A 23,630-nucleotide genomic window follows, 5' to 3' on the forward strand; every position below is an offset into this window, starting at 1 on the left:
ACTTCAAGTACTATATCAAATAGATAGGGAGGCAGTGGGCAGCCTTGTCTTGTCCCAGATTTTAATGAGACTGCTTCAACGTTCTCTCCATTTAATTTCATGTTGGCTGTTGGATTGCCATATATTGCTTTTATTATGTTTAGGTATGTGCCATGAATTCCTGATCTGTCCAAGACTTTTAACATAAAGAGGTTTTGTATTTTCTCAAAGGTCTTTTCAGCATCTAACAAGATGATCATGTGACTTTTTTCCTTGAGTTTGTTTATATAGTGTATTATGTTGATGGATTTTCATATGTTAAACTATCCCTCATGGCAATCTCTTAACTGTAAATGTCTGTAACATAAAAAACAAGTCCTATAGTTAGACTATACAATGGCACAGAATGAACATTCTCATTCCAAAGGGAAGAATAGGGACAAAGCAAGGAAAGACCAGGCAAGAATGAAACACGTCAGGGCAAACACTAAATCCTGCAGGTCCAGGTTGGACTTCTGGGATGTGTAATTGTGACTGACAAAGGATTTAGATATTCCCACATATTCAGTTCTGCCTCCCTAAAGCACAAATAACCTCTTTTTTAGGCCAGCTCCATTACATGTTGTAGCTTTTCTTAGATGTTCCATGGTCTTAGATTCTCCAGCATCCTGAGGTCTCTATTGCAAATTAGGTTTTACTTTCACAGTTTCATGAAATGGCCTCTCATGACCTCCTTGCACAGACTCCAACCCTGATTCACACTGCCTAGCTGCAGCTGTCTGGAACTGTGAGATAAGATGATATGGGCCCCTCAGTTTTGTCCTTTCCTACTTGCAGAACCAGTACATGGGTGACACTGTTAAATTGTACTGCTAGTTCCAGATGGAGCTTGGTTCCCTTGGATCACAGACCTCTGTGCCTTCCTGGCTTACTCTAGCATAAAACTCTCTTAGGTGATTGTTTTCAAGCAGAGAGTTCCTTCAGACGTAGTCTCAGTTCAGGCTCTCTTTCCAGTCGATTGTATTTTCATAATTTGAAATCTTTGATGGGTAACATTTTATTCTAAGAGAATCTTTCCTATTGTTCCAGTGAAGGAGCCTCTTTTAAAACAAATATTTTATTTATAATATGTTTTTAACTGAGACAGAATTATATCACATTCCCTCCTTCCTTTCCCCCTCCAATTCCTCCTAACTACCTTCCTTCAAGTCTCTCCCATGTCCTCGACTTCCCAACTTGATAGCTGCTTCTTTGATTATCACTGCTCAGCACCTTAAGCTTACTTGTGCTCTTTTCCTCACCCAAACTGTGTATTTACAGAAATTAATTTGTTCTCAGACAATTTCATACTTGTGTATAAAGCAATCTGATCCCATTCACAACCCCATCCTGTCTTATTCCACTCCCTCCCTTTAACCAGTCCCCTTCCTATCATCATGCCTCTTTGTTTTGTGATTCATTGAGTTTAACCAGGGCCACACACATCCACCAGAGCATGGGTAACTCATTCCTGTCTACACCATTGAAGACAATGATTTAATCCCCTCTAGTAGCCATCAACAGCCAATGGATCTCTGGGGAGGGGCTTGACTTCATAAGCTCCTTTCCCATCCATGATTGAAAGGTGATGGGGCTTATTCCGTGAAGGTAACTGAAGCTTCTACAAATTTTAAAGTGCATGGGGCCATGTCATGTTTAAAAGCATTTTCTGCCCCACCACCATCATTTGGCTCTTACATTCTTTCTGACTGTTCTTCTGATGATGTTTCCTGAGCCTTGGAAAGAGTGATATGGAAGTTCCATTGAAGGATGAGCACTGAAAAGTCACTTTTCTCAGAACCTTGACCAGCCATTGAGTCTCTACATTCATTGCTCTTCACTTTAAAAAGACATCTCTGATCAAGGCTGAAGGTAACACTAACACACTGGTATAAACAGAAATATTTGGAAGACAAATTGACACCACCTCAATTTAGCAAAACAGAAACAGTAGATTCTTCCCTAGGGTTCATGGTCTCTCTAGCCATGGACCTATGACTAGGTACACAGTACCAGCCACAAAGTCCCTCCTTCAGAATATGCCTTAAATCCCTTCAGTACTTAGTTTGCCCCAATAACAACTAGAACACTATTTCACTACAGGCACATCTTATCTGGCAGATTGACATTCTATTAAGCAAATTCAGTTTGATGACTTTTTCTTTCTAACAACCTGTAAAGTTGGAGCCTTCTAATATTATGAAAGCTAGCCAGTAGGGGTGAAGCAGCCAGATTGATTTCTCTGCATTACACATTCAAATGTCTTCAAAAGTTGGGTCTTGTGGACAACTAAGAGACTTAAAAAAACTCTCTGTCTAAATATTTGCTCTTTCTTATTGTAGGCTTGGATAAATTGAGCAAACAGTAACAGCTGGAGTACTGTTTTGCCTTGAAATATCTTCCATCAACTAAATTTGTCTATTATCTTTAAATTCAACTCTATTAACTTTCCTGGCACATGGTCAGAACTCGGTCAGATTCTTTGCCAGAATATCATATGAATAGCCCCTTGCTAAGTTCCTGATATGGTTCTTATTCCCTCCTAAAACCTAATGAGCTAGGCCTCCTCTGTCCACACTTCTCTCAGACTCCTGATGTTTCAAACTACAACTGAAATGTCTCACAATGTTTCACTTATAGTGTTTGAGGTCTTTTCTTGCCCAAAGTTCCAAACTTTTTGACATTCATCCTAAAATAGTTCCAAAGGCCTAATGAGTACACAGTCAAGTCAATCATGGCAATGGCTCCAATTCTTTGTTCAAAATCTTGGTATCAGTTACTTTTCTCACTGCCGTGATGAAATAACTGGCAAAAGAAACTAAAGATGTGATGGGTTTATTTTGGCTCATACTTTGAGGGTGTGGTCCATTATGGCATGGGTGGTGGCAGGAGCTTGATGCAGGTGGTCATATTGTATCCTCCACCAAAAACAAGGCTTGATGAATGCCAGGGTTCAGGTTTGTCTCCTTTGTATTCAGCCCAGGAACCCAGCTCAGGGAGTGATGCTGCTCACAGTTAGAGTGGGCCTTCCCACCTCTGTAAACTTCTAATCCTTCACAAGCATGCCCAGAGTCTTGTTTCTAGGTACTTCCAGATCCTTTTACGTTAACCTTATTAACCATTGCAGGGGTCCTTTAGCTCTTTGCCATAGAGGCAATCCTTTTGATCATATCTTTGAAAGCTTGAACTACTTGCTTATTCCTCAGAGTGTAGATGAAAGGATTCATAACAGGAGCAACTGAAGTCGTGAGCACAGACACAACCTTATTTACAGCCACTCCTTCTTTTGCAGATGGTTTAATATAGATGAAAATGCAGCTGCCATAAGTGATAGAAACCACAATTATATGAGAAGAACAAGTAGAAAAAGCCTTTTTTCTTTGCTGGGCTGATGGGAATCTCAGGATAGTTCTGATAATATATGTGTAAGACATTACCACACACAGTAATGTGAACATGAGTGTCAGCACAGCCAAGATCAAGACAAACCGCTCTATGAACTCTGTGTTGGAGCAGCTGATCTTCAGAATGGGAGCAGCATCACAGCCAAAGTGATCTATGACATTGGAGTTGCAGAACTCAAGCTTGAAGCTCATGGAAAAAGGTGGGATGACAATAATTAAAGCAATTAAATAACAGCCAATAAGGAACTGAATGCAGACCCTGTTGCTCATGATGGTGGTGTAATGCAGAGGCTTGCAGATGGCCACATAGCGGTCATAGGACATGGCAGTCAGCAGGAAAAACTCAGTCACACCCAGAACAATAACAAAAAATAATTGAGTGGCACATGCATTATAGGTAATGGTATTGTCCCCAGACGCCATTGTGTAGAGGAATCTGGGAATACAGACAGTTGTGAATGAGACTTCCAAAATGGAGAAATTTCTGAGGAAAAAATACATGGGTGTTTTAAGGTGGGAATCCACCAGTGTGAGAGTGATGATGGTCAGGTTACCAACCACGCTCAATAAGTAGGTTAAGAGCAAAAATATGAAAAGCAGAATTTGAAGGTTTGCATCATCGGTTAGTCCTACCAGGATGAATGTAGTTATTGCTGTATAATTTTTCATCACTGATTCCTGACTGTGGCCTTTTCTATTTGTGAAAATAAGAGACATTAGATTGAGGATAAGGACTGCCAGTATGAGGGAACTTAGAAAGAGGCACAAATGTTAGCTTAAGTGATGTAATTAAAAATTTTTATTTATTCTTTTCTCACACAATACACCCTGATTACAGCTTCCCCTCTACTCCTCCAAGTTCCAACTTCCACCTCCACTCTTCATGTTACATGCTAATAAAATGTTACCAGGGTGGTAGCTGACTAGCAGTTAATGGTACTTAGACTAAATGCTGTAGATAATTATACTAAGAAGCAGATGGCCAGTTCTTATAGTTTCCTACAATTATACTGACATAGTATTTTATTATTTTATTATATTAAATCAATTAGCTGGGCATTCTTTGATTAACAGATGCCTGGGAAATGTTTAGGGTTGGTGAGTAAAAAAACACTATCCTAGATATGCATAGTTTGTAATGTCATGAGCGAATAGCTCTCAGCATGGTCATTATTTTGATTTCCTGTCAAGGCGGTGAAGTTAAAATTGTGTCTTCAACCTCTGTTTCTGATTGACTATTAAAATCCACACTGTGCACTAATTACCTCATGTTTTTCTTCCCTTTTTAAAGTATACAAAACTGTTCTTGGCATTCTATTCTAAAGACAGACCCAGAGTGTTCTATAGACTAACCCAGCATGGTTATAAATGTCCATAATACATGTTATATAATACATGTTATATAATACATAATTCATCCACAAATGCAAGGTTAGTCTGGGTTGCTTAGTGAGTACTATCTCAACCCCCCACTCACACACACATGCACACACACACACACACACACACACACTCAAAAACACCCCTCCACATACTCAGACACACATATACACACATTCAGACACACATACTCCCAATCACCCACATTCTCACACATGTACATGCACTCATACACACACAACACATATTTAAACACACCTTGCACACATACATCCAGAGACATACATTTAGACACATATTCACAAATTCTCACCTCTCCCCTACACTCATACACATACATGAGATCCATTGTTTGTTTTTCCTTTAAAAAATTTTTTAAAATTTGCATCTTTATTTTAAAAGTACTTGTTACCATGTTCACTTCCAAATGAGATCCATTCTTATGCTCAGTGGAATTCCACTTCCCTTAGAATGAGATTCAAACATCTCTCCCTGGTTTACAGGTCCCTCATGACCACAGTACTGTGTGATTCATCTTTTGTTTGTGTAGCTGTGCTAGGCTTCAGTTCTTTGAAGACATTAAAGTTCTTGCCACCAAAGAGTTTTATAGATTTTTTTTCCATTTATCTCCAAAATGCTCTGCTTTTATTCTATCATGAATAAGTCTTGTTTTTAAGATTTTAGATTAAGTAAGGCCTTTCAAAATATCCTCTTGGAGAATCATTTATGTTATATTGTGTTTCTATAACACTACTTGCAATGTTATAGAAACATCATTAAGCTTGTTTTTGCTAGGATACTCATTATAACTTTAGGGATCTATCTATCTGTCTGTCTGTCTGTCTGTCTATCTATCTATCCACTTACCTTTTATCCTGTATAGTGAAGCCTGTGAGAACATGGATCATGACTGTTTCACCGACAATTGTAAATCCAGGACAGGTTCATTGCCTTGAGCACAACAGACACCTTGGACATTGTGGAGTGAATGAAGCCAGCCCATTTGTCCTTCACAGTTGATCGATTGCATGCAAAGTACAGAGAAGTTATATTATCAGTCTTTTGATGTTTAAAATTTAAAATTTTTAATGAACAGTCTCAGTATTTTGAGATAATTATTAGGTATCAGAAGATAATCACTTTTAGTCATAATCTCTTCAAATTGTACTAGATTATTTTATCTATAAGTAAGAATAAAATTTTACTTCTAAGTAAGAATAATAGAATCAATAATCTTAGAAGTTACTTGAAGGGCTGAAGAGATGGCTTCGCAGTTACAAGCAATGGCTGCTCTTCCAGGGGCACCTACATGGTGGCTTCCAAATGTCTCCAACTCCAGATCCAGATTCAGATCCAGTGGATCCAACGCCTTCGTCTAGCTTTCATGGGTACCAGGCATACATACAGGAAAAACACCCATACACTTATAAATATAATAGTAATAATAATAATAATAATAATAATAATAATAATAATAATAATAATAGTTATTTGAATTTAATAGTGAAGTGGTGGAGGAAGTGGCTTATAAGTGAGGAGTCCAATTTTGTTCATCTCATCTCTCTCTTTTTCTCTGAAGGTGTGCAGCTGAGCCCACATGAAATCTGGTTCTTGAGTCTCTTCTGAGTGGGCCCAGGTTCTTTACATGAGACAGCTTACACATGTTGCCTTATTTCTTTCTGTTTGTTGACTATAAGAGAACAATAAAACTTAACTAAATGGGTGCCAGGGTACAATGAATAAAATGATCAAGGACTTAAGACTGCCATATAAATTAAGACATAGAAATCACCTTAACTGTAGCTAATTCTCTAATTTTGAAGATAAAAGTCAGAGTGTCATCAGCCTTGCTAGGGACAGAAATCAAATAAAGTCAAGTTTGCTAAATCCTAAGCTCAGTTTTTTTCCCCTCACTATATCAAGTTAGGAAAAATTTAGGAATGTTTTTCTTGATTTTTTTTTTCTGGTTTCTACTTCCCATTAAGAAGAGTTATAGGAGCCAGGCAGTGGTGGCGCATGCCTTTAATCTCAGCACTTGGAAGGCAGAGGCAGGCAGATTTCTGAGTTCAGGGCCAGCCTGGTCTACAGAGTGAGTTCCAGGATAGCCAGGACTACACAGAGAAACCCTGTCTCGAAAACCAAACCAAACCAAACAAAACAACAAAAGAAAGAGATTTAGAAAACAAGTTATTTAATGCTTTAGGGATTAATAACTGTACTTATATCACCCATCCTAGGAATATTGAGGCATTTAATGTAATTAGAACATTTAATGTAATAAGAACAGGGTAAAGAATATCTGTTTGTTATTTTCAACTTAATAGGCAAACTATAATTCATAAACTTCTCCAAGAAATAGTAATGGTAGATACCAAAAGTCAGATGCTGTTAGATTATGTCATTTAATTCTCAACATGAGCTAATCATCATTTACAGATAGGGAAAGCTGGGTCCGGACATATTATGCCATTGTTTGTAGTAAAGTAGGAAGTGAGGCCAAGTAGTTGACTACAGAAACCCAACTGAAAGCCTTTGCCCACTCAGCTGTTTGATTGACTGATAGACTTTTCCTGTTTATCTTTTGAGAAAATGATCAGCAACTCCTTTGTGATGCTGCTGATCGTGTAGGCATCAAGATGAGTGACTGTCTAGGGCTTCTAATTTCTGGGCTAAGGAACATTGTACAGAGATGGTGGCTCTAATTAATAACAATAACAATGATAGTAAATCAACTGAACAGCTGGAATCTTTCCAATTTCTATTGTTCCTAGAATAGAACAGGAATATGCCTACTGGGATGTGAATGGTTTCTCTCACCTGGTTCATTGTATTTTCAGAGTGATCTTGATATGTGTTCCTTCCTGAGATTAGGGAAATATGTCTCCCCTCCTTTCTTGCTGAGAAGGTAAACAGTGTTTATGCCTACATGAGATCAGATCATACCTCAGAACTCTCCGACCCTGGATTTGTAGAAAGGAATCTGACTGGAGTGTAATAAGTGGTTGGAGTATAAGCTGCTTCCTTCCTTCCTAGGTACAGTAGGCTGGTCAGGAAATCACCACACCAGACCACATCTGAAGTTGATTTGGTTACCTTTCCTTAGTTGCCAGTTACCTTTCTTTGTCTTTTGATACAGGCTGAGTCCTTGAAAAGTTCTCAGGTTACAATAAGCCCAATACATCTATAATATTCTATTTCTGTCTTTTCAAAACTAAACACTCCTTAGCATCCTAGGCACACTTGAAGTATAATCAATAAATTTGTTTAGGAGAGTTCATTGATTTATTATTACCTTACTAACAGAGTGACTTACTCTCTCATGTATGGCTTGTGGGATTGCTTATCAAGTAGAGGGAATTGCATTGAAGTTGTACAGCAAGAAGCAAATATTAGGGAGCCATTTTTGCTATATTGAGAGAATAGAATTTTTCCCAAGATCTCATACATGAGAAACTATATTCTCTTCCTAAAATATGCTATTTTACCTTTGAAATCCCCCAACTAAAGTCTTATTAAAACTCAAATTTCAGTTGTTACAGAATAGACTGACATTTTATTGTTACATAGAGAGCTACTCCTGTCAGGAAATATTAGCAATTACTTTAGGACTTGGGTTCTGAGACAAGTCAAAGCTAGTTGCCTTACAACTTTTAATTACTCAGGTTCTGAGTGATGTACAATGAACATGTCTAAGCAAATCACACTCACTGTTCAGGTCTCTGTTCGTGGCTTCCACAGAGCAGGCACTTGCTAGCTGCAACATTACCACAAAGCTTTTAATGTACCCAGGGGCTTGCACTCATTAGCAACAGGTAGAGAGCTTCTTGGCTCACACAATTTGCCAGGTTTTCCTTAAATGTCTTTTGCTTTCAATAAGTTTTAAAAGTCAAAGAGTAAGGGATGTTTTCTGACTTTGGTTCTGGAAAGATGCTAATTCATTTCTGCAGAGCTAAAAGAATTTAAGCCCTCTATGGCTGTGAGAAATCCATTTTGATTTGGGCAAAATCAATGTCTTTGACCTTTACACAGGAAAATAGCTTTCCCTGTAAATTCCATACTAACAGGAATGGTATAAATTTTATCTGTTTGGTCTTCCACAGGAGTTTAGGGATCATCTGCTTAAACAAACAAAAGGCCCTTTGGGAATCATGGTTTTAAAAAGTCACTAATTAACAATATAATAAAATGAACTTTGGGAGAAAATATTTAAACAGCTATCATTTGGAACAGAGTCCTTGGAGAGAGTTACAACAATAGAATTAGAAATTGGTCAGGTGCAAGACAATGTGTCCGATGAAAAAGTTTCTTTTCATGTTTCTTCTTACTGCTTGAGGGATTCTTCAATGGAGTTCAAAGAACCCCCTCAGAGATTTCTCAAGAGATGCTGGACTTGTGGGAGGTCATTAAAAAAGCTATCACATTTGAATAGCTTTTTCTCATGTCTGGGCATTCTTCAACCTGAGGCATGTTTTGTTATTTGTGTGACTCATTACTAGAAGTTCTTAGGGAACTCAGCACTCACTCTTCCACTGTTTACAATAAACCACTGTCAAACTGATTTACTTCCCAACCTACAGCTAGAGTAGAAAGGAGTCAAGCTAGCTAATGTAAAGGACAAAAGTACCTTTTATTTGCCAAATTGTCGTCTCCAAGGCTCACTGCCTCAGTCTACTAACCTAGGCCTAGTCCTGGAAGCTTCTAGCCTCTGTACAATCTTATCTAGGCCTAGAATGTTTTTAGCCTCTGAGACTTAGGCTGAATAAACTCACCCTTTCTAGCTCTTTCTGAACTCTGCCTGGCTCATCAACTCAGCTGTTCTGGCTCAAAACTCCTCTCCACACTAACTGATTCAATCTGGCTTCTTTTTCTCAGCCTCACCTGAATTGCTCTGCTTGGCCTCATGCTAGCATTGGCAATGTGTTCTAATCTAGCTCCTTCTCATTTTCTGGCTCGTTCTGTTTTCTCCTGTGTCTAGCTTGTTTTCTCTCAAATCTGACTGTAAAACTCTGGTGGTAAAACTGCCTCCTTCTCTATCTATGCATTGCTCTCTTTTTAAAGTAGCCCCTCTTTTCTCTTTCTTTTTGTGAGAGTTGGGCATATCATATTTAGTCAAATCTTTCTCTCATTCATCACCTTATCTGCCACTCAACTAGACATAATTTCAAAAACAGGTGTTTCCTTCTAAAACTATCTTTATTTTTAATGTTTGGAATTAAAGGTGTAGTAAGGGCCTGTCAGAGAGATTAAAGGTGGGTGCTACGGATGAGCCACACCTAGAGCCACTAGAAACAGGGTTTTCCAGTGAACAACACAATCTTAGGGTTCACAGTGTGATCAAATATCCTGCAACAAGTTAATTTAGTTTTAATATAAGTTCAAGATTAACTCGTTCATAGTCTGTGAAGAGTTACTACTAATGTCTAATTTTATCAAAAATTTGTACCTAGTAAATTATCAAACCTCATACAGAAAGTTATATAGTCAACAAATATTCAGCTTCCTGTTTTCTAAATGTGTTGATAAAATAGGTACAAATACATTTACTAATATTAATATTGCATCACTAATACAAATCAAAGGTTGGCCATCATTCTTTTATGAGAAAAAAGAATAATTCAACAATTTGCTAATATTTTATTTAAAATTCCAGTACTGATTTCTAAATTGGATTGTTTTCCAGCCACCATACCCATTGTTTTGCTATATAGGTTAGGCAGGTCTCAAATTCTTAATTCTCATGCCCCAACCTCCAGGATATTGGTATTAATTTTTCCTAATTTCCTCTGTATGTATATGTGAGATGCATGTGTGCTATGTTTGCATATATGTGGGCACATGTGTACATGCACATGCATGTATGTGTGCATGCATATGGAGGTTCGAGGCTTAATTATCTTCTACTACTACATTTCTACCCTGTTCAATGAGGCAATATCTCTCATTCAAACCCAGAGCTTATCCACAGGGCTAATCTTGCTAGTCAGCTTGCTCTGGAGAGCCTTTGTTTCTGTTGTCTAAGACTGGAGTTCCTGGAATTCCTGCAGGCCCACTTGGACTTACTTGGGTTCTGAGGATCTGAACTCTGACCTTATGCTTACATGGCAAGCACTTTAACCACTGAGTCATCTCCCAGTTACATACGTATGAGGACATGGGATCAGTTGTTAGATTAGTGAAAGGTGATGATCCAGAGGTGGAAGGTGTTGATTATTGGAGCAAAGTCTGTGTGTGAGGGTGAGATCTGTTTCTTAGAGATGGGATGATCTTGGGAGCATGAGTTTTTTGTTCAGTATATCAAAGAACAACTCTGATTTATTGAACTAAAGTGTGGAGACAGTGTGTATGTGGGAAAAGGGCCATTAAGATACCACTAGTACCAACCTTCTAACAACAAAATTGAGAAGAAAACTGTCAGACACACAGGGATTGTCAGGGAGGAGTGAGTTTTACTTTATTCCAACTAGGTCACATGACTGCCTGTCAGAATTATTTAAAAGAGCAGTGTGGACAGTTAGCACTAGACAAGATTTTTTGTTTGTTTGTTTTTGAGACATGATTTTTCTGTATATCCTTGGCTCTCCTGGAACTCACTCTGTGGACCAGCCTGGCCTTGAACTAGAGATCTGCCTGCCTCTGCCTCCCAAGAGCTGTGTTTGAAGGCATGCACCACCACCACCTGGCTAGCACTAGAGAAGTTTGGCACAGTTATTAGTTATTAATTACACTGTCAATTAATTACTGATTTTTCTGGAAAGTCTGAACAATAAGTAATAGGCTAGTGTTTGGTGCTGTCTCCACATGTATGCTATGGCATGTGTGATCCCAGACTCACACTCACACATACAAATATAAACAAATAGATAAATAAACAGACAACCAAGTAATTGAATGAATAAATGAGTGATTATTAAAAAGAATAAGAAGAGAATATGGAATTTAGAGGATGACTTGGGAAGTCAGTTCTCTCTTTGTGCTGTATGGGTGCCAAGGATTAAACTCAGGTTGTCACAGCTGGCAGCAATTTACATTCTGAGTTATCACCTTTCTAGATCCAAAATAACACCTTGGTTTAAACTTATTTATGTAATAAAAATATTCTCTCTTCACAGAATTAAAAAGCAGTAACATTTGCATATATAATATGTACATAAAAGCACATATGGTATGTCTACAAGTGTTATTCTGGACTTACAATGACAAGAATTGAGGAACAAAAATTAATCATATAGCCCTCCAAAAAAGGACCAGTATATAGCTTTGTTCTCTTTTATGGGTAAGCATTCTTGCAAGGGCATAATTCATTAGTGAATATGTTTTCCCATCCATGAATCTGATTAATTTAGCAAGGTCAGTGGAATATAGTGGATGTTGGACGGTCACAATAAAGGTTTTATCACACTGTGAGAGTAAAGACATAGAACATTTTGATTACTGTATGTCTGTTACTGTGTGAGACACATTGGGTATCGGCTTATGATGGCTTATGTGTCTATTTTTATAGTCACATCAACTCGTTTAGTCAATAAACATGGTGTATTGTGGCAATCCTATTATTTTCACTTACATCTTTTAGGGTAATGCCTGGCACACGGTGGATAACACAAAGCCACCTGGATTCCCTTTCTGGAAATACTAATGATGTCAATCATTCACATGACACTTCAGTGTGTCACCTGTGGCATTGCTAGCTTTTCATGGCTGTACACCTCAGCTATTGTCTTACTGCCTTTGGGGACTTTTTTTCTTTTGTATTTTGTATGCTATAGAAAAAATGCCAAACAAAATTTCAAATATTAATTAACTTGTGAATATTTTGTTAGTTAAATTGTTAAAGCTCTTTCATTTGGTTTCTTTATTCCTTTAATGTAGCTTGTCAATGTCATTACATTTTCTCTCCTAAGAAGTCCAAACTTGAATAATAGTCATAGAGACCAAGAGAAGGAATGTTGTGAGACACTCTACTTGAATGATAAGATTCCTCTTTTTTTTTCTTTCTGAAAGTGAAACAAATCCCACATTGGAATACATATACATTCCTAAATATAATCTGCTAAGTTTGTATGATGCTACTTGTGTGTATGTTTTCAGAGATGATCATTTTATATTGATAACCAGTTGGTGCACTCTTTCCTGGGGAAGACTACTTCTCCCATTTTCAGCATTCTTTAGCTGCCCTAGCAGAAAAACTTTCTGATGGAAGAAATTGGTAATTCTGAGGGGATATAGAAGGGAAGGTTCTCTAGAGATGACCTTAGTACTTGCAGGTAATTAAAATGGTTTAAAAGCAAAATGTAGGAGAGGAGATGGGATAGGGGGTTTCTAGGGAGAGGAAATGGGGAAAGGGGATGTCATCTGAAATATAAATAAATAAATAAAAATTTAAAAAAAGAAGGAAAGGTTGACAGCAAGGTTGTGTAGACACATACCTTTGGAGATATGTGTGGAAAAAATTTATTTCCATGTGAAAATCTAATCTTTATGCAAAAGTAAATGGTACAATGTAGCAGGAGATATTTAACAAATTGGTGCAGCTCCGGCTAGCTCCTGGGCCAATGCCATGTTCCCGCTTTATGTTCCTGCTCTGACCACGGCACCAATATCTAACCTTCTGATATGAATAACTACCTGAGACTCCTAGACATACATGCACATCTGCCCCCATTGTGCTTCTCCTCCTATCTCCTTCTCCTCCTCCCTTTCTTCCTCCCAACTCCCCACTCCACCTACCTCTTCTACTGCCCAATCACCAAGCTCCACTGCAAATACAATGGACAGGAAAAAATCCTGCCACAGTACAAAGTTCTGAATATTTTGGTTGATCAAACTTAGTAAAGTCAGCTTTAGTAGTGGCAGGAAATGATGCAAGTGGCCTTAATTATCAATTTTCTGTCTATATCCACTCTCCCTCCAAAAGTACTCTGTCTTAAGGTTCTAAAGACTCGGCACAATGTGGCCTGATTTACATTTTCTCTTACTGACTGGGTGACCAGGAGGAGAACGCCCTATTTTCTAGAACACAGGTAGATGGTTGCCTTTTCTGAACCTAATTAACCTAGAGCGTTTATCCTATCCAAATATACTTGGTTCTTGAATGGTAAATTGGAAAAAAAAAATCTTAAACATTTTCTTTTCATGTTTTGAGTGAGGTTTCTGTGTTCAGGATGGTCTTGAACTTTCTAACTAATAGCCTTCAACTCCTGACCTTCTTCCCCCTGCTTTCCAAGTGTCGAGATTACAGGTGTACCACCATACCTAGCTAAGTGATTCTTTAGAATATTCTTAGCTTTTACCATTGTACAAAGCAAATAAGGAGATTAACTATTATAAACTCTGCTTGCTATGGAGTCATACTTCAGGTGACATCATTAACACAACAGTAAACGTGCAGATCCTGCACATGTGTGCCTAATTATCAGAAAGGAAGCCTGAGGACATTAGTTATGTTTTGTTGATGTTTTAGAAAATTTAAACATAAAATGAATAAATTTTTTGGAGAATATTCTTATTTCCTATGAATATTTTTTGTAGTATAAAGGAGGATTATATTATAATATGTTACATATTTTATATAGTATATTATATAGTTTATATATACTATTTATATATACTATTTATATATTTATATATCTTATTCTGAATATACCTGATCAATTAGAAGATATTTGGTAGAAATAGCTATGTACACAGCTATTTTTATATAGCTATTTACATAGCTATTCAATAGCTATGTAAAGGCATAAAACTTTATTTTCCCAATTACATAACATGAAAACAATGAAAAGGCTTTATCACTCAATAGCATTTTAATAATTTGGTCCAAGTTACTTTTATTATGATTGCTGGATGATTACTGGATGATTCTTGTCCAACCTCCCCAAACCCATCCATGATTTTCACAGTTTCCTCAGAAAAAAAATTAAAAAAGAACATTCCATTACAGAAAAATACTTACACATGGTACAAGCTCAATAAATTAAAGACAGGAACATAACATATTTTTTCTTTGTAGATCACTTTGCACATGTCTGTGATGATGCAATATTCTGAAAATACCTCTTACATCCTGAGAGTCTGGAACTTTTGCTGCACTTCATAGCTGGAGTTAATAATATACCTTGAAGTCACTTAAGACTGCTATCCTACTGTGTACCCAAACCATTAGATTAAACTGCCTTTAAGAGGAAAAATGTAAAAACCAACCTTACTTGCCTTGAGTTTTCTCTATATTTAACTTTTACAACCTAAGTTAGTGCATAGCTGTAATTTCAAACTATGTACTCTCCAATGCCCCTGACCCAGGCAACATCCCATACATCATTTGCTGAAAGCAGCAAACATAAATTGTAAACTACTTTCTGAAAAATACCATAAAGGTTGAAAGCAACCACTTGTAGATATTGATTGATTATCAATGTTTGTTATCTGGGTTGGTTGGGATCAGTTGGAGCCAGTTACTTAATCCCTTTAAAACTGTTAACGTTTTCTGTAAAGTATGGGTTTTCTTTCCATATGATGCTCCTGTGTTGTTCAATAAAGATAGACTGCAGCCCACTGTTAGGGACAGATAGACACACAGGTAGTCACAGACACAGAAAACACATACAGGAACATACAGCTCATGTCTCACACACACACACACACACACACACACACACACAATCACATAGACACATAGACACACAGAAAGAGACAGGTACAATCACACGGTCAGACAGACATACACAGGGACAGACTGATACTGATACAGGTATAGATTCAGACTAATGCAACAGACAGAGGATGGAAGACACAGGGAACATGATGTAGAGAGTTCAAATTTGGACTCACTCTTGGTTAAACAACACCAAGGAAAAGTGCTTTTATTTTTTTCCTTAATGCAACACCAATGCATTATTGGTAACTCAGAGTTAATTGCTAATGTGTAATCTGTGCACATATCTAAGCAATTACCATCATCTTGCATCTTTCTTCCCATATAGACACCAAGAAAGTTCACATATGGGTTCCATCTCAAAGGCACGTTCAGTTCCCAATTTCATGCTTATCTACAAATTTCCAACAAAATTAACTAACTAGTCTCATTTTCCTTTTGCTTTTTAATAAGGTGTTTAGATCTCAAACCCTGACTTGTACAGTAGGGATCTTCAGAGGAGCGTATCATACTGATGCACATGAACTTCTCAGATACTGATATATTGATGGCACTGGATAAGCTATCCCCAAAATGCCTGAATTAGCAGCTGAAAGGTGAGTTGAACTTCAGTTCTTTGATTATGACAAGATTATTATACAGGACAGAATAGGAGGGGAAGATGTTTAGTCTTCAGAGAATGGGCAGCACAGCTGTACACCAAGCAGTGGTAGGCTTGTCAGCATCCCCATCATGTGAGTTCTGAGACAAACCAGTGAAATATCAGTACTGAAAGTTGTTGCTGCTCCACATTGAAACATTGGTCATATTAAAATGTAGTATAGGTTTTAAAAAATGTCTTTAATTACTCTTGATGAGTCAGGGCCAGAGATTGAAATATTCCCAAGAAGTGAGACACGATTTAGTGAGTGAAATGTAGGCATTGAGATTCCATGTCTTGAGAAGGCTATATGACTAGAGACACAACTGTTATTTGCACGTCTTTTGTATGACACTGGAAATGTATGTAATCTAATCTTTGAAGAATATAATAGTTGAAGAAACTATTCTAAATGAAATAAACTTAAAAGGTGAAACAACTTACTTGATTTTCAATTTTGGATTATGAGAGAAAACTGTTCTTAGGAAGAAATTATCTTGCATCTATATGGAAGGAGGAAGTCACAGATTGTCAAGTCCGTGGAGTGGATGCTGCTCATGGCAACTTAGACTTAAGTTTAAGTCAGCCTGAAAAACTTACTTCTTTGTGAGAAAGACAATTCGTTTTACTGTGTCTTTGAAAGCCTCTTTCACTTGCTTGTTTCGAAGCGTATAAATAAATGGGTTGAGCAAAGGGGCAACTGATGTTGTGAGCACAGATACAACCTTATTGATGGCCACCCCTTCCTTTGCTGAAGGCTTGATGTAGATGAAGATACAGCTGCCATAGGTGATGGAAACCACAATCATGTGGGAAGAACACGTGGAAAAGGCCTTCTTCCTTTGTTGGGCAGAAGGAAACTTTAAAATGGTCTTGATGATATATGTGTAGGAGAGGACAACACACACCAGAGTAATGATGAGTGTCAGTATGGCAAAAGCCAAGACAATTCTCTCTATAAAAGCCGTGTCTGAGCAGGTTATCTGTAGAATGGGAGAGGCATCACAGCCAAAGTGATCAATCACATTGGAGTCACAGAATTCCAGCTGGAGGCCTAGGCCAAGGGGTGGGAGGATGATCAACAGGCCAGCAAACCAACAGGAGAGGACAAGAGCTGTGCACACTCGGTTGTTCATGATGGTGGTGTAGTGCAGGGGCTTGCAGATGGCTACGTAGCGATCGTAGGACATGGCAGCCAGGAGGAAAAATTCCGTTGCTCCAAAGAGGACAACGAAAAACAACTGAGTGGCACAAGCATTGTAAGTAACGGTGTTATCTCCTGTAGCCATCATGTACAGGAATCTGGGAATACATACAGTGGTGAATGAAACTTCTAAGAAAGAGAAGTTTCGGAGAAAAAAGTACATGGGTGTTTTAAGATGGGGATCCAAAAGTGTCAGAGAGATAATGGTGAGGTTCCCAGTCACACTCAACATGTAGGTGAGAAACAAAAATAGAAAAATTAGAACCTGTAGTTTTGGGTCATCTGTCAGCCCTAGCAGGATGAACGTTGTTATTGCTGTATGATTTCTCATCCCTGTCTTGTGTGGAAGTCATGAGTCTTTGGACCTGAAGAGAGAAGTGTCAGAAGAACCTGGCAATGTAACCTGAATGAACATCACAGCCAGTGAGCCTGTATGCATGCAACTTTCTTTCACTTGACAATCAATTTGTTAATACAACCATATTGACAGTGTCCTTGTTTGTGGCTTCTATGGAAATATCTGTATTGTTCTTATGTATATAATTCATTGATATTTCTACATTATCTACATTTCAAATAAAAACCAAACCAAACATAAATCATGTGTTTGTGTAGCACACAATTGTCTCTGCTATTTTGCCTTAAGGTATAGATTGTACTTTACTCTTCCTGAAAGAACTCTTGATAACTCTGGAGTTCTTCACTCCACATTCATCTTTTTAATATTTTTTCATTTCCATCATTCCGTAATGCTCTATTTCTAAAACCAAGAAATATTTGCTAGTTAGGATTTTATGTTGGCCATCTTGTGCTATTGTCATTAATTGTAACAGTAGCATTTCATTTTAAAATGACAACTTTGTTGTTTGAAATTCATATTTACTCTAAATAAGGAGATGAGAGGTGTAAAATACAGTGTTGTGCCTTTGGTTTTTCATTACTGTATTTGGCAGTAAAAAGCATTATTTTTTTTTAGTAAGTTTTTTGAGATCTCTGAAAGGTGTAAGGAAATGTTCTAGAGTTTGCACACAAACCTGATGTAGTCCTGTTGTGATACTTTAGGTATGGGATGGAGCCAGGATGGTCTACAGGTCTGCTTATCTCATAGCCCTGGCCTCTTAGTCACACCCATTCTTCAGTGTCTGTCTCTAACTTATGGAAACAATTTCTGCTGTTTCTCTATCTGAGTCATTCTTCCTACTACCCCATCAACTATTTCCTAAGTTTTGTTGTTTTTAGGTTTTAAATACATCTATAACCCTATCTATCTATCTATCTATCTATCTATCTATCTACCTACCTACCTACCTACCTATAATCTATTACCTATCTATCATCTATCATCACATATCTTTCAATTTATTATCTATCTCCCTAGCTTTTTATCTATGTATCATCTATCTATCTATCTATCTATCTATCTATCTATCTATCTATCATCTACCACCCATTCATCAATCTGCTTACCTCCCTACTTTATTCACCCAAACATATAGGAGCCCTGGGCCCATATAAATCAGGAAACAAATTACAAAAACACACTACCTTTGTCTTTGGCATTCACCACTGTCCATTTTAGTACCTTCAAGCATTCAAGGGTTTCTGTACTCAATTTTACATTTTTCAAGAACCACAGTATGATACCACAGCTCAGTCACATCTCCTTTTAAGCTTCATGTTGAGACTTAACCCTCATTGAAATTTGTTTTAAAGCAGCTGTTCTCAAATGTTTACCCTGTAAAAGAAAGTGTAATAAATTTATTTTCATAAGGAAAACAGTAGTTTATAATAAATAATATACTAGTCCAGTGGTTCTCAATATTTTGATTGCTGTGACCCTTTAATACAGTTGTAATGACTCTTAGCCATAAAATTATTTTCATTGCTACTTCATAACTGTAATTTTGCTATTGTTATTAATTTTAATATAAATATCTGTATTTTCCAGTGGACTTAGGTGACCCCTGTGAAGGGGTTGTTTGACCCCAAAGGAGTCATGACTCATAGGTTGAGAACCACTGCACTAGTCTGTACTATTTTGTATTATTAGTAGGAATTAATTATTCAACCAGCACCTTTAGGCTAATGCAAGAACTTATTAATAAGTTATGCAAAATTATATATTAGAAGATAAAATAAAAATTTATTATGTATTGAAATATATATCTCAGTTGTATCAGATATGTGTCTTTCTAGGTAAGCATCACAAATATTGTTGGTTTCTTACTTTTCTTATTGTTCAAATAAATAACCAACCTATATTCATTCATATAAATACTTCACAATATCCATTATTTACAGAGCATAACACTGAGACTAGGAGCAAGTTATCCCCAAAGGGATCTTGCAGGCTACAACAATAGCAGATATTTCCATTTCTGTGATATAGCAACACAAGATTGCAGTAAAAACATGGCTTTAAATTTAGGGTAACAAACAGTTAAGTGATTCCATTCTTGCTTTTTGACACTTGTTCTTAGTTATCCTGGCTGCTAGTCATAATTTCTTCTATTCATTCAGATTGATTTCCTCCAAAATCTGGCAATCAAAACTGTCATCAAAACCTGAGTTAGCAAGGCTCAGTGCTCAGTGTTCACATGTGTGATTTTGAAACAGGGAGACCTGCCCTTCTCCTTGGCTGAGTATCTTGCCATGTATTTGCTAGAGGAAGACTGACAGTGTTTGATCAGATTCATTTATTCATTTCCTTCCTTTTCTTCATTTAATTGTATAATGTTTAAAAACTTTATGTCAGCCATTGGTACTCTCATTTCAGTCTCTTCTACAATCTTCCTGCCTTCTTATCAGAACTTTTATTTTTCTGTTTGCTAGGAATGATCTTCATTCATGACACACACACACACACACACACACACACACACACACACACTCTCTTAACATTTGAAGTGCTTGACTCAGTAGTGTGTCAGATTTCAGGGACTTGTGTTTTGACACAAGTTAAGTGGATACCACTTCTAACAATGCTGCTAAGCCTGTGGCTTTACCCTCACTTCATAACACTAACGAGCACACCCAGAGTCTCTGTTAGGCTAGAAAAAAAATCCCTGGGAGATGGAGAGTTATTTATTTTTGTAGTTTGGACCAAATAGAGCTTGAAACAATTTCATTCAATGAATAATAACCTTTGCCTCTTCCCTGTAAATACTGCTTCAATTAATATTCACAGACATTCCCCAGTGATTTAATCTTTGCAAAGCCACATAGTCAGTTTGGGAGTTCTAAGAGTGTTTAAGATTCAGTTTCTTTTCTTCATAGAGTCTCTAATTATAGAGTTTAAAAATATACTTACGATATTATTCATGATCTTATTCATGTTTAGAATGAATGTTTAAGCTTAGGAAGAGTTTGAATGCTGCATCTTTACCAAAAAGTGCTGAAATGATTTTAGTACCTACTGGGGATGGGAGGGTTCTTCTACTACCTTCTGAAACAGATACTGTTTGTATTCTTTTAGAATAGTGGTATTTTTTTGGGTAGGTAGCATTTTCGATAGTTTATTATTTTTATTAAGTAGAAACTGTCTTTTATCCAACTTATAGTTAAGAAAAGAGTGACCACTATACAATAATTCCAGCTTCGCTTCCTCAGACTAACAGTTTATCAGAAATGATTGACAATTGCTTCTCTCCCTTTTCTGAAATGTCCATTGTCATGAAGTGAATCCCAAAATTTAAATCTATTTGTGCCCTGTCTGCATTTTGAGAATATGGTAAAAAGTAGATCACAATCATACTTGCTGTTTGATGGTTATTCATCGGAGGTCCTTGAGAGAAGCACAGTTTTTGGAGTAGTAGCTAGTGAGGGGACTTGCGTGTGTTCTGTCACACTTTACCATCTCACCATAGACCCCAGTCTTCACATAAGCATACAACTCTCTCTCCTCATAAGTTAGACATTCATTGCTTCTTCTCGAATGAGGTCAGCCTTAGTGTCCTTCCCTCTTACCACATCTAAAATTACATCTTACACTAGATTTCTCAGCACCCTTTCTGTTGAAAAAGCAGGTGATATGAAAGATCAGGAAAATTTCCAGACTGTCAGAGTTGCTTATCCATCTTCTAGGGTTGGGGGATGGGGAGGGAACAGAGACAGGCTTTCCTGTAATTTCTGTGACTTCAGCATTCATTTTATGTTGCTACCAGCACACACAGAGTGACTGCATGAACAACAAGAGTCCTTGGTGACTCAATTTCAGAAGTTACTAACAAGTTGATGGTGTAATCCACCTCGTGAAAATTTGTAGAGCAAAGGGAAAATGTCCTCAGAGACCTTGAGGTTGGTTTAATGTTGTCTGAATTCTGTTTGGATTTTTTCATTGAGTATACATTTCTCTTTGGATTATGTAGCTAAAGATGACCTCAAACCTCTGATTCTGCCTCCATTTCTGAGTGCTAGGGTTAGAGGCAAAGTTCTGCCATGCCCAGCTTTATTATATATCATTTATATTTGACACAGATCTCATGCAAAATGAAATACTTACTCTCAAATAAAATAAAGAACAATTCATGTTTTATAGATGTAAATTCTGGAAAGCAGAGACCTGACCAGTCAGTAAGCCTCTGACTGATGCAGGGTGAAACTCTGATGCAGGGTGAAAGCGTATCTTAATTCAAAGATTTCATTTCCTTGGCAAGCCACATTATGGCTTTCTCCCAATAAGAGGCTTACCAATATTTAAACTTCAAACTTGGTGATTTCCTCATGCTACCCTGACTAAATCTTCATAACATAATTTTCTGATTGCAATTTTTAAAAAGACAGGCAGCAAAAGTGCTTTATATATTTGAAGCCAACAGAGATTTTTTTCTTTTCAAGCACTGAGATAAAAATTTTTGGTATCTGGGTGTTTGCCCTGACCTATGACTACACAACAAAGGTTAATACAGTTTTTTTTTTTTTTTTGATTGTCTCTCTGCTTCTCACATTGGTATTTGTGTCAAAGGATGGAATAGCTGCCTATAGGCCTGATTCTATCACCCTCACTGAAAGAGGTGTCTCCACTGCCCACCTCATTCCATTCAGTGCTGTTTAACTGAGGGTTTTTACCTGACTTAATTATGTCATATCACTTCTAGCTTCCTGTGTTTGAAAGATGTTGACTGAATTTTTTTTTCTGGAGAAAGGGATAGGCTGTAAAAAGAAAACTGAGATACTTTTTTATTGAGCAAAATTTTATAGAATATTTTGATGGGCTATGACTGAGACTAATAATTTTCTGAATCACATTCTTTGAATTGAACCAAAGTTACTGAGTGTAGGTTTTATTGATTGTGGTGAGGTGTCAAGATAGAACACTATCCATTTCCCTTATAGATGGTGTTGCTGTGTGACTAAGATTAAGACTAAATGATATCTCTATAATTATTTTAATTATCAAACATGAGCTCTACACATCTCTATAAAGACTACTTTAGAAAAATTCTGGTGATCTTCTAAATATGCTTCACAGAAATCCATTTTTTTTTGTAGAAACTTATTAAATAGTTTTAGTATGTGTATAAAGTATTGGGTTTTCTTATAATGTTTCACACATCTTTGCTGATATTTGCTGCACATCAGTCCCCCCCCCCCCATTCTTCTGGTCTCTGAAGTAGAAATTTCTGTTCTTTTTGGAAACTCAGTTATGTCATATGATGCTTTGCAGAAGCAGACACAGGTGAAAGGAAGTTTTAGTAACGCAGATATATGAAAGAATGTTGAAGCAGACACATTAGAGATGTTTAGAAAGAATATAAATATGTCCCCACAGACAGTAGGAGGAGGCTCTGTCATTACTTTGTCTTGTGTTGCCTCACTACTTTTCACTGACTAAGTATTGGTTTGTCTTGCATTGTGTTGCTGATCTTCGCATGTCATGACTTCGTAGAGAATAACTCACCAAAGAACCTCTTGTGATATTCCTGTGGCTTCTTGCTGCTTCTATAGATTTGGGTTGATTGAGGGAGCCTCACAGTTTCTTCTGGATCGAACTGCTATTATTGATTTATGAGTCATAATTGCTGAGTGGCCTGGACTGTGGCTGCTGATTTGTGTTGGTGTTTTGCTAGAGGACTGGACTGCTGAATAGCCCCAAAGAACTATTTTTAAACAGGTCCACAACACCCATTTTCTATTAACCTTCCCCGCCCCACCTACTACCTCTGGTGGGTAGTGGGCTAGAAGGGAGGTTGAAGCATTTAAGAACACTTATTAAACCAGATTTTTGAAAAATATAAGCCTACAGGTCTCTCATCCAAATAATCCCACTTCTGATTTCATGCCATAAATCTTTCAAAACTGACTTTCACTTTAATTTCAATTGGTTAGAGAACA

The 23,630-nt window shown here is 37.2% G+C and overlaps 2 protein-coding genes across 4 annotated transcripts; both read right to left on the reverse strand.

The window, feature by feature from the left end:
* Nucleotides 1-1,486: 1,486 nt before the first annotated feature.
* Nucleotides 1,487-8,835, reverse strand: LOC143436403 (olfactory receptor 6C2-like). 3 transcript variants are annotated; one of them, XM_076920736.1, is made up of 5 exons: nucleotides 8,511-8,835; nucleotides 7,620-7,699; nucleotides 6,049-6,492; nucleotides 5,670-5,810; nucleotides 1,487-4,116 (listed from the first exon to the last, which is right to left on the reverse strand). In XM_076920736.1, exons 4-5 carry the CDS (start codon nucleotides 5,708-5,710, stop codon nucleotides 3,153-3,155), a joined length of 1,005 nt encoding a protein of 334 aa, XP_076776851.1. In that variant the 5' UTR covers nucleotides 5,711-5,810; nucleotides 6,049-6,492; nucleotides 7,620-7,699; nucleotides 8,511-8,835; the 3' UTR covers nucleotides 1,487-3,152. The 3 variants fall into 3 exon arrangements, with proteins under 3 accessions (XP_076776851.1, XP_076776852.1, XP_076776853.1); XM_076920737.1 differs by lacking the exon at nucleotides 7,620-7,699; XM_076920738.1 differs by lacking the exons at nucleotides 6,049-6,492; nucleotides 7,620-7,699; nucleotides 8,511-8,835 and having other exon boundaries at nucleotides 5,670-5,957.
* Nucleotides 8,836-14,559: 5,724 nt separating this feature from the next.
* On the reverse strand, nucleotides 14,560-21,430 carry LOC143436404 (olfactory receptor 6C2-like). The gene is made up of 3 exons (XM_076920739.1): nucleotides 21,052-21,430; nucleotides 18,843-19,032; nucleotides 14,560-17,662 (listed from the first exon to the last, which is right to left on the reverse strand). Exon 3 carries the CDS (start codon nucleotides 17,626-17,628, stop codon nucleotides 16,690-16,692), a length of 939 nt encoding a protein of 312 aa, XP_076776854.1. The 5' UTR covers nucleotides 17,629-17,662; nucleotides 18,843-19,032; nucleotides 21,052-21,430; the 3' UTR covers nucleotides 14,560-16,689.
* Nucleotides 21,431-23,630: the final 2,200 nt, after the last annotated feature.

This window comes from Arvicanthis niloticus, chromosome 22 (assembly GCF_011762505.2).
Source record: "Arvicanthis niloticus isolate mArvNil1 chromosome 22, mArvNil1.pat.X, whole genome shotgun sequence".
Lineage (NCBI taxonomy): Eukaryota > Metazoa > Chordata > Mammalia > Rodentia > Muridae > Arvicanthis > Arvicanthis niloticus.